At 30.7% G+C, this 12282-nt stretch overlaps 1 protein-coding gene across 1 annotated transcript; it reads right to left on the bottom strand.

Annotated features, from left to right (window-relative positions):
• Positions 1–417: 417 nt before the first annotated feature.
• LOC115987471 lies at positions 418–1109 on the bottom strand. The gene has a single exon (XM_031111016.1). It carries the CDS (start codon positions 900–902, stop codon positions 531–533), a length of 372 nt encoding a protein of 123 aa, XP_030966876.1. The 5' UTR covers positions 903–1109; the 3' UTR covers positions 418–530.
• Positions 1110–12282: the final 11173 nt, after the last annotated feature.

Raw genomic sequence — 12282 nt, forward strand, 5'->3', positions numbered from 1 at the left:
CTACACACATTTTGGCGGAATAGGATTTGTGTGTGTTATCTTAGGAATTTTCACAAATAAGCTTTAAGATCATTCAAGATACTAGTAATAGATTAGTGATTGTAACACTCTATACCAGAAAATTCTTGAATATTATGAATACCTCCTCTTCAAGACCACATTTAATAAAGTGAAAATCATTTGTTGAACTGTTATACCTCGTTTTGAAACCACTTTAGAACAATCATCTCTTCTCCCAAAACCAAAAAACAAAGAAAGAAAAAACTGCCTTGGTAGATTTTGTTTTTTGTTTTTTGTTTTTTTTTTCCGAAATATTAATTTCTTTCAATTAATTGATCAAGCTTGGCCAGTTATATGAACTGCTTCAAATTTTCAAAACACAATCTCAATTAATCAATCACCAAAGAGAAGAGCAAATCATCAAACACCAGGCTAAATCTTAAATTTTAGCATTAAAAGTAATATGATTTGTTACATACACAAGTGTAAACTCATACCTTAAAACAAAAAATAAAGCTTATACAACATTTTTACATTGGACCCATGCTTCCAAGCACATCAAACTGAAGATGTTCATTAAATGGCTTGAAAAAAGACTCTGCGTACGGCAAAAACTCACCACAGGAATTTGACAAAGGCAACTTATTAGATACCCCACCATTCATATCAACCCCCAATTGTTGGTCAGAAAAGTTAAATGAACCTTGATGATCACCACCATTAACCTCCATATACCTTGCTGTGTCTGAGTCTTGACCAGTAAGCTCCTGAACAAGGTCCCTGAACTTCGAGGCACTAGTCTTGACCTTCATGGGGCTCGCTATGTACACAACTTTGATGCCCTTTTTGCTACTCTTTGCTTGCCTTTTGCTCTTCGCTTGATTGACACCAAGTACATCCATAGCTCCAAAATGGTGTGTGATTCTGAATATTGTAATTGGTTGAGAGTTTATTATTATTATTATCTAAGTCACTGGGCATATGGGGTTTATATAATGGTACGGTGAGGTGTGTTTTTATAGTCAAAATGGGGGGTTTCGTGGAAGGGGATGAGATTTGAAGAAATGGGCTTTTGATTAAGTGGAAGCCAATAGGAAAGTGAAGCAATTGGAAGATTCCATTGCATATACTTACCTGACCCGTAATCTTATGGAGTTTTGGTGACACCTATTTTAGATTATGACTCGTGGTGTTCTTTTGTAACAAGTTAAATTAAATGGATAGAGTCTTGTTTCTTAAAAAAAAGAAAAAAAAAAGAATGGATAGAGTCACGTGCGCAGCCGCCTATGACTATGTGTATTGGCTTGGTACATAGAACCAGCCAGAATCATACACGTAGTAATCAAAGTATTTGGGTATTTTTATATACCAATTTGGTCAAAAGGATAATGCAGATCTGATTCTTTCAATAAATATAGGTGTGGCGGGCTCAATCTAGAGCCCTATGGGTGGCATGAATTCATGATACATGACGTCATATTCAAGACGTTGATTTGATTAACAAAACCTAGGTTCATTCAACCGAAGATAATAATAACAAAATCTAGGTTCTAGAAAGAAAGGATGGGAGTTTGAAAGAAAAATATATAATAAAGGAAATTCATATTTGTTTACGGTGTGAAGGTAAGAAAGATGGTATGAAAGTATACTCAATAGTCATTAGTAACTTCTAAAATGAAGGATTTATAAATGTTATGTACTCGTCAATCGGAGAATAATTTGAAAGATGATAACTTTTTTTTTAAGGAGAAGATTCAAAAGTTAACTGGAGTAAATTATTTAATATTATAGGTTAAAAAAAAATCTAGTACCACAACTATGTGACACAATTTTGCCACAATTCCGTTGTGGCAAACTATGAGCAGTGGAGGGGATAAATAATGGGTCTATGTGAAGCAACTAGTTACAACCTATCACGTAAGATAGTTGTGGAAAAAGTTATGATAATTGTTGTAACCTTTGAATTTCTCTTACAAGTTTGTAGATTTATATATATATAATTTTTTTTTTGAAGCTAGATTTATATATTTTTTAAGTATATGAAAGAGTTTTAGCTAATTGACCCTCCGTTTTTTAAGTTTATAAGTTATAAAAGAATATTATAATTGGATTTTATTTAGGAAATTAGTGTTCAATTGAAGTTATATGTACTCTTGATCAAATCTAATACGTGTATTGAGACGAGGAAAGTCAATGGGAGATGAATATACAATCAAGCCCAAAAAAAGAAGAAGTATGAATCGGAAAACAGAACCATTGAAAGTAAAATTACAACTGTAAGATAGACATTGAATGCAATGTAAGTTTTCCCATTGAAAGTCGACATATACAACACAGAGTTGCTTTAGGAAGCTCAAAAAGAATCTTGTAAGCTTGAGAAGTTTTCCCATGTAAAATGTTAAGTAGTGCTTGACAAAAACTAGTTGAAGAGGTGGAATCAATGGCAGCTTTCCTAGAATCCTAGTAGTAAAATTGGCTTTAGATATTGGAAGGAGACAACATAATAATTACGCAAGGACTACAAGGAGATGAATATGAGGATGCAAGCCTTGGTCATTTGTTGAATGATGCAAAAGAATCATAAGATAAACTCAGGTTTGTGTCGATTTCCCATTTAAGGACAGAGGGTAATAGTGTGGCTCATCATTTTTTTTTTTTTTTTTTTTTGGGAGATAGTTCAATTTTATTACATCTACTCCTAATGATTGTTTTTTATTATTAGACCAATACATCGATATCAATTTTGATATAAATGAGGATCAAACCATAGATCTCTTAGAGATTTATTCGACAACTCATTAATTTAGCTAGATATGCAAATAATGTAAACCATGAGGAAATATGGATAGAAGATGAGCCTAGATTCTTAATGAAAATCACATTCTTCTGGTAAAAAAAAAAATAGTGAATTTTTTTTTTTTTTTGGGTCTTAGTACAAAGGGTGGATACCACCGGGCCACAAGGCCACTAATTAGTAAAATGCATTTAAACATCTGAAAATTTAAATTTTTTATTTTTTATTTTTATTTCTCTAAAAGCTTCAATTCAAATGTGGAATGAGTGATACTAAGTATGCGTTTGGATTGTGTTTCTGGCCATGCTACGTTTGCGTTTTCCTTTTTTTATTATTTATTATTGAGAAACGCATTTCATGTGGGAATGTGTCTGTCGGTGGGTCTTGGGCACTGTGCACGGGACCCACTACCTCTTTGAACGTCCAAATTTTTCACTGGAATGTGATTGTTTAGTGGGTCCCGTGCACTGATAATGGGACCCACAAACTTTTTTTTTAATAAAACTTTCATTAAAAATGGGTCTCACGGTACTATTCACACATTTAAAAATTATTTTGCTACAGTATTTTCAATTTTCAGCAAAATAAGCGATATTCAAACGGACCTTTAAATACACAAATTTTTCTAAATTTTTTTTCACAATTAACAAGTTTTTGTATCACCATGCACCCTTGGCGTGATGGTTACTCTAGAAGTATAAATGCTTATGGAGTGTAGGGGACAAGGGCCAGGATTCAAGTCTCACACATATATACATTTAAATTAGACTAAGGTAGAATTTTTATCATGTATAAAAAATAAAAATAAAAACAAGTTTTGTTGGTTTTCTTAATTTCTTTTAACCTAATATTGATATTATCTTTTAATAACTACTCATAATTTGTCTGTTTAGCAGTTATGAGATTTTTGTGTCTTTAAAATCATTTGGGGTGGAAATGTGGTTTTTAAAGCTTTTATGGGCTGAAACAAATTTAATGATATTTATGAACTAATCTCCATATCATGTCATCATGATGTCAATACTAGTTTTACTAATTCAGCGAAAAAAAAAACCATTTTTACTAAATACCAAAAAAGAAGAGTGACTTCCTATAAAAAAAAAAAAAAAAAAAAAAAAAAAAAAAAGGAAGATTGACAAGACAACCAATAGTAGTGGTAAAACAAGTCAACAACGAGGTTAGATAAAGCCGAAATAGGTGAAATTCCAAACTTTAAGTGCCCTTAAGTCCTTAACTCAATCTTTGATTTTAATAGTTTGAGCATAAGCCCTATTAGGCAACTGTTGAATTTGGAAACCTTTTTTTTCTTTTTTTGAGAATCTTGAATTTGGAAACCTTGTGTAGGTTGTTTTCAACCTCTACCTCCACCTAAAACCATTGGAAAATTTCAAGAATTGACCAAATTGCCGTATCAACTATCAACCCACTAATTTTTTGAGTTTTATTCTTTAATTTAATTTTTGCTCGCTACTTCTTGGGGGAAATTATTGTATACTCCCGGAGTACCATAAATGCGTACTCCCTCCTCTCACATGAATGGTGGGTCCCACTAATTAAATTCATGGTGGGTCCCACCATTTATATGAGAGGAAGGAGTACGCATTTATGGTACTCCGGGAGTACCTAATAATTTTCCACTTCTTGGACATGATCCTTTATAAATTAGATTCAAGTTATTTTCACTCAATTTATTTTGTTTTTATTGGATTAATAGATTTGTAATATTTGGGTTATATTGAACTTAATTTGGGGATTGGTGTTTGGTGTTTGGTTTATGTTTTCAAATAACTATTTTCTGTTTTTAAACAATATTACAAATATATCTATACACTTTTCATCCACACGTATTTCCACAAATGTTTTCAAACAACAATTTTCAGTTTTTAAAAACATGTACCAAACAGGCCTATCTTCCAAATTTGTTTTCCTTAAATTCAAGCTTCTAGTCCACTCAGAAAAAACAAAAAAAAAAAAATTCTAGTTTCTAGTATGAAATGAGACATGAAATTATAGACAAGATAACCACAATTTTGATTTGAAATTGATAAATCCTTGGTTAATTTTGGAAATTTCAAATTTAAGGCTCAAATAATTTAAATAATTTTTTTAGATAGATAGTAGAGGAGAAAGAACTGGAGAAATGAGGTTTGAACCATGAACATTGGACAGTGAACACCATAAATGATGTTATTACCATTATGCTATTATTTGAATCCCAAATTTGTGATTGTCACCATAAGTTTGAAGATTTTGAATCTTACTTTTGGCTCTAAATTCATTACTTATAACAAAAATTGAACTGGATTTTGATAAACTTTTAGCTCTACATGCAATTCTCTCTAAAAACTCACATCAAAACCATCAAAGCCACACGAAGAAAACTTTAGATATAGAATAAAAAACCCACCCTTGCCATGAAATCACCAGTACTCATAAGCCAAAAGGAGAAACCATCCGATATTAGATTCAAACCATCCAAACCATTTTTTGAGCAAATTAAGGGGCTTAGATTCAAACCAGTCTGTGATTGATTGAAAACCAATTTTGAGGAGAGATGCAACCCTTAAAGCCAACATGAGACCCACCTTAGAGATAGATGCTACAAAGAGGGGCATAAACAGCTTGCCTATAGGAGGAGAAAGACTCACACCAAGAGCAAAGCTTGTGGCGGGGCCAAGTATCTCTTGCATGAGAGGGAGAGAGAGTTTTCATTTCTTTGTTGTTGTTGTTGTTTTTTTTTTTTTTTAATTTTTAATTTTAATTTATTAATAGTTGGTGAACGGTAATGAAAGGAATGCAAATCTCTCATTTATGTTTGGAAATAGAGAGAGAGAAGGAAAGAAAAGAGAAGAACGCATTTTTATTTCATTTGTTTGGATTGCAATAGGAAAGGAAATGAAAAAAGAAAAATGTATTTTTTTTAATACTTTTATGCTCATATAAATGTAAAAGATGAAAAAAAGTTATGGACAAATATGTAATTTCAGGCCATAATATGTTATTTATATGAGCTCTATTTTTTTTAAAAATCGTTGTCTCCTTTCAAATCCGCCCAAATTGGGTGGATTGCAAAACCATGGGCTCAAGGGAAATAATTTCTACCATTTTCTTTTCTTCCATGGTAACCAAACAAAGGAGTCACTATCTTTCTTCTTCTTCTTCTTCTTTATTTATTTATTTATTTATTTATTTATTTTTATGGCCTTTCTAAACACACGATTAAGTTATACTCTTTCGTTACTCCATGCTTAGCCAAGTCTCTCTTTTTTATTTATTTTTTATTATTTTGAGTTTAGTTACCAGACAGTTATGTAACTGTTTAAAGCACTTAAAAATTTTAATTACCAAACAGATAAATAGCTTTTTAGTAATAACAAATAAACTCTGCAAACATAAGCTTTGCTAGTGTTCTCTAAATAGCTTTTTCTTTTGAAATGGCATACACCTATTTTAGCATTTGCCGACAGATAGACTAGGAATTCACCCTCTTTTTTTTCGTGCCTCTCCAAGTCCACTAACAGATATGCCACTTTACATATTAAAAAAACACCAAAGTCCACTACCTGAAACTCACTTTTTCCCTTTGTCTCCATTGTAAATTAATTTACATTGCATATCTTGCATGGAAAGAAGAAGGTATATCTTTTACTTTGAATTTAGACACTATTCGATTCCTCCTCTCGAAGAAGCATAAGCATAACATAGCCCAGCTAAAAGTTGATTAAACCCCTTAATTAATTAAATATTGGATAAAGTTTAGTTACAAAATTAGTTGTAGTTTAAGGTTACATTTTTACTCAATAAAATAAACATTACTACATGTTTTGAAAATCTAACCGTTGAATTGCATGTTCTTTACACTTTTAATACACGTTCCAAATTTTGTGTCAATTGGATATATGATCTATAAGTTTGTATTTTATGCATAATTTTAAACTACAAAAACTTGCAATTTAAGCAATTTATTGATGACATAGTTATTAATCTTTAATTTTTTTATGAAATTTTGCAAGTATAGAAGATATAAGACAAAGATGTAACACAATGGTGGATTTATTAACATTCACCCTTAATAAAAAGATATTGAGTAAGGTTATAGCCTAAAACTACAATTAATTTTGTAACTAAATTTTGTCTGTAAATAATTCCTGTAACTATATCTTTAACAAATAAAAGTTGGGATATTGATTAATTTTATATAACTTAACCCTAGAAGTTTGAATAAGTATATACACAACAAATTTGATGATTACTAAAGTGGCAAGTCGTTATTGATAAATAAAAAAAGATATCAATTGTGACTTGTGAACTAAGATAAGAATTAGTAAGGACTTATCAACTCAATTGTTGTGAAAAAAAATAGTCGGAACTATTGTGTTTGTAGTGAGGAAGTTTACTCTATCATGCATTCATGCCACGTCCAATGACCAATCGGTTAAGCAAACCAACTCAATGGCATTTGGGCTGAATGGCAAACTGCATGGGTCTCAACTCCAAGAAGACAGGTTCACAGTAGCCCAATGTGTCAAATATTATTCAAAGCCCCTTGTCCACTATTTAAACACACGTGTAGGATTTTGGTTTCAATTATTTTATTAGTAGAAGATAAAAAACTCAATATTCAAATAATAGGACAAAAATTCGTGTAATTTCTTCTTTGTATCTCTCTATCTAGAGAGGAACAATACATTCTCAGCAAAAAGAAGACAGGAACAATACATAACCACTAGTTCCATCTTTTTCTCCAAATTTCCAACTTTGAGGGTTACCTAATGTGGGGAAATTATTGTGTACTCTCAGAATATCATAAATGTGCACTTCCTCCTTTCACATAAATGGTGGGTCTTACTAATTAAATTCATGGTGAGACCTACCATTCATGTGAGAAGTGGGACTACGCATTTATAGTACTTCGAAAATACCTAATAATTCTCCCCCAATGTGACATAATTATCAAATATTTTAAATTTCATGACTTACTATTTAGTATTTACATTAAACATAAAATTTTGATATCTTTATTTATATTTAAATTTATTTATTTGATTTATTAAGAATACTATAGTTAATATCAAAATTACTTCCTCTCAAAAAAAAAAAAAATTAATTGATATTCTAGACTAGTTGGCTTTTAAATTTTTCTTATAAGATTATACCTAAGATAATATAAAAGTATGTTGCTTAATTATTGTTAACTTTTAACATCATTCATATATTTATATGTTGATGAAAAATATACGTGTGACACACACTCATATCAAATCTTAATTTAAACAATTTTTAATTATAATATATAGTCAAGTAAACTATTTATATTGAAATTATGATACAAAATTGAAGAATGACATTGTTAATATAATAAATTACTTAATTAATATCCTTACAAGATAAATTACTTAATAAATTACTTTCAAATTTGATAAAATATTACAAAACAAATTTCTTAATTAAGAGTAGGTTAATCCCACATTGGAAAATGAGTGAGTTAAAGAGGTTTAAAACTTGTACTGTATATTTAAGAGTTAGACCCTTTTGGATATACACAACTGTAAGTTTCTTTAAGACCTTCTCCCCTCTCTCCTCTCCTCGTGTGTGTGTTCAAAATATTTAGTATTCTGAAAAAAAAAATTCTTAATTAATATCCTTAATTAGTTGGCTTTGACGAATGCAAATCCTCTGTACCACTTTTTATGCACCACTTTATGTTCCGTCAATCACTACTTATCATATATATGATTACTTTTTATTTTAAAATTCAGTTATTTTATAAGGAAAATAAAATCAAAACATGGCACGTAGTGATTGGAGGAACATAGAGCAGTACACAAAAAAAGGTAAACTTTAGTTATTTTGCAAGGAAAGTAAAATCAAAATATGGCACGTAGTGATTGGTGAAATATAGAATGGTATAAAAAAAAAGGTAGACAACATCTTATAAGATTATACCTAAGGTATGTAAGAGTAGCAAAGAGCATTATAGGTCAACTGGTTGACACCTCATTATTCAAAACTTCTCTCCTTTATTATAACTATAAAATTATAACAATATATATATATATATATATATATATAAAAGTATGTTACTAAATGAGGAAAAATATATGTGCAGCTCACATGTATAAAAATCTTAAGTTCAACTATTTTTAATTGCGATATATAGTTAGATAAATAATTTTTATATATTTTTCTCAAATATATATATATATATATATATTTGTGTGTATATTTATTGAAAGTATTGTAGGGTCCCGATTTGTGGCCCAAACCCAAAATGTATAAGATCTCGGCCTAATGAGCCCAATACAATAAATTTGTAGAGAGTGGGTCCAAGAACTAGACTCTAATGAGTTGAACAACGGCTAGTCTTGAATTAAATGACAATCAAGCACGAATAAGAAGTATTGATATAAATGAACTTTCAGTACGAGGATATCACAATTATATATATTGATCACAGTTGAATACAAAGATAATTTGGATTGCTACAGTATTCTCTTTCTCCTTTTTTTTCGATCTCCTCTCCATGAAAAATCTTTCATCTTATATATCCTCCTTTGGATCATCTTCACCCTCCACCTGTTGATCATTCGAACCCTTACTTGAGTATCTGTCCTATCAGATACCCTCTTTGGTTTTTTGTAAGTTGTGGTAGCCAAAGTAGCATTGTTCAGAGGTCTTTTTCACATAAATGCGGTCAGAAAAGTAGCTGCAATGCATTTAATGCGGTGGTGCAGCTTTCCTTTAGATATTTTTAGATTTCTTTTATTCTTGTATGTTTGAGAGGCATGTCTCTATTATTGGAGTTTCTTGGAGGATTAAGCTAACTAATGGAGTACATATTGTGAATTATATTCATTATATCCAAGGAAGAGTTCCTCCTTAGACAATCTCTCACTTGTTCCCCCTCTTTAAGACTTTAATTGAGAACGTTTAACAACTATTTGTTCCTCCTTAGACCTATCAATGTCCTCGGACAAAACCCAAGGCTCAATATACTATTTTGGGCCCTTGCCCCTACAAGTATAATACACATTTTAAGAACGATATAGTAAATATAATAAATACTTAATTAATATTCTAAATTAGTTAACTTTGACAACATCTTATGAGATTATGTGCCAGTTTGGATTCAGCGTTTTCCGCTGAATCCTGGGCTGCGTTTTCTGAATTTTTTTTTTCCCAACCGCACTATTTGACCAAGTCAACCGTGAACAGTGCACAAGTGCACTGTTCACGGACCCACAAATTCCACTTTTTAGCAACTTTTTTCATTAAAAATGGGTCCCACAATACTATTCACACATTTTAAAATTATTTTGTTACAGTGTTTTCAGTTTCAGCAAAAATAAACTCAATCCAAACAGACCTTATACCTAAGATAAAATCAAACTATGTTACTAAATCAAGATATAACTAAAGAAAAATTATTGCATAAATAGTAGTTTTTTAACTCCAAATTTTGTCTTTCAAATATGTAATAACCTTATATATAGAATTTATCTTTTTTCATTTATGTTTCTTTCATGCCATATAAAATATGTAACTATCATATACCCCACACACACACACACACACACACACACACACATATGTATTATTGAAGTATTAATTTAGAATACGGATGACAATTTTTCCCTACCCCACCTTGACCAGTCCCACCCTACTCCGCTCTGTAAAGACAGTGGAATGGGGATAAGACAAGATTTTTCCCCCGCATCTTGTTAATGGGTTTAGGCTTTTTAGCCTTGTCTTGCTCTATTAATGTTAGAAACTTATTTTTTATTACTAAGTATTTAAATGCATGAATATTAAGATTTTTATTTTATTGTTTTATTGTGATACTATCTTATTAAACACTTTGAATAATATTATTCAGTCCTTATTAAAAATTAACTTGATTTGATGTAATAAATTTAGTTGTAATTTCAAATATATTTATATTAATGAAACATGTTTTATATAAAAAAAAAAATTGTAATAGGTGTGGGGCAAGGTGTGGTAGATTAACATAAAGTAAAGTTTAGCATGGTAAGGCAGAGATGGGTGAAGATTGAATCCTTCGGCCTTACCTTGCCTCACTCCATTTCTATCCCTAATTTAGAAAGTTTAGTATGCAAGATGATTGGACTAGTTATAGAAAGACATTATTGATTTTAATTATATGAGTTTGACACAAAGGGTCCGTTTGGATTGAGCTTATTTTTGCTGAAACTGAAAACACTGTAGCAAAATAATTTTTAAATGTGTGAATAGTGTCGTGGGACCCATTTTTAATGAAAAAGTTGCTAAAAAGTGGAATTTGTAGGTCTGTGAACAGTGCACGAATGCACTGTTCACGGTTGACTTGGTTAGTGCGGCTGGAACCAAAAAAGAAAAAAAAAAGCTTGAAAACGCAACAAAACTTTCAGCCACTTTCAGCCCAATCCAAACGCTCTCAAAATGTTTTGTTTATTAAACTGGGTAATTAGGGCAAGAGCATACGTTTGGTTGAGTTTGACATATTTTTCAATCTTAGCCTATTTTTTTTTTCCTAATTAAAAATTATAATAATAATAACTTGACTTCATCAAGTTGAGAAACCCCTAATCCAACTAAATTCAACCCATGTCAACCTAAAAGGCAATATAACCCAACATGCACGAATTGAGTTGGTTATAAGGTTGTCAATGGTGGTAGGGCGAAGTGGGATAAGATTATGGATGCATATGTCCCCTGTTTGAAGCAAGAGTAAGGCATGTTAAGATAGGGTAAGTAGAGTAATTTTTCCGTTCTTAATGAGTTTTTGTTAGCACTAATTAAAGCAAGCATATGAGAGAGGGAGAGAGGGACAGAGAGAGAGAGAGAGAGAGAAAGAGAGAGAGGGGCAAATGTCTTGTAGATGATACTAGGGCATATACAAAATGTTAAATTATCGATTGTCCCAAGAGTTTAAGCTATTATGATATGATAAATTTAATCATTTAACCATATACTTCTAAAACAGAAAATATCATATATATATATATATATATATATACCCACACAGGACAAGAACATCTTGTCATTATTAGTTCATTTAGTTGGGTCATTAGATAGGAATCATTTGTTAGACCTAATAAAAATTGGATTTTTATTCCACTATTTAAAACTCATTATTTACAAGTAGATTACAATTCATACAAATTAGGTTTGAGATTTTAAGTCATCAAAACCAAAATTTAAAAAATCAAATTAAGCCTCTAAATCTAAAAAATACACATAATTTTTCAAATTAGTATACATTGTGAGGTTATTTTTTTGAGTCAATTATATATTGGGTTTGAGTTAAATTGCATGAGTAAATGTGTTTCTTAATCCGGACCTAACCCAACCTTACTCTTTTAAAATCAAACCCATAAAATTCACAAAAAATTAGCTTAAGGTAACCAGTTGAAACTTTAAATTTTTTTTTTTTTGGGTTAATTTGGAAGAAGGAGAACTTCAACCCAAAAGTTTTTATTGAAAAATAC

Source organism: Quercus lobata, chromosome 4 (genome assembly GCF_001633185.2).
Source record: "Quercus lobata isolate SW786 chromosome 4, ValleyOak3.0 Primary Assembly, whole genome shotgun sequence".
Lineage (NCBI taxonomy): Eukaryota > Viridiplantae > Streptophyta > Magnoliopsida > Fagales > Fagaceae > Quercus > Quercus lobata.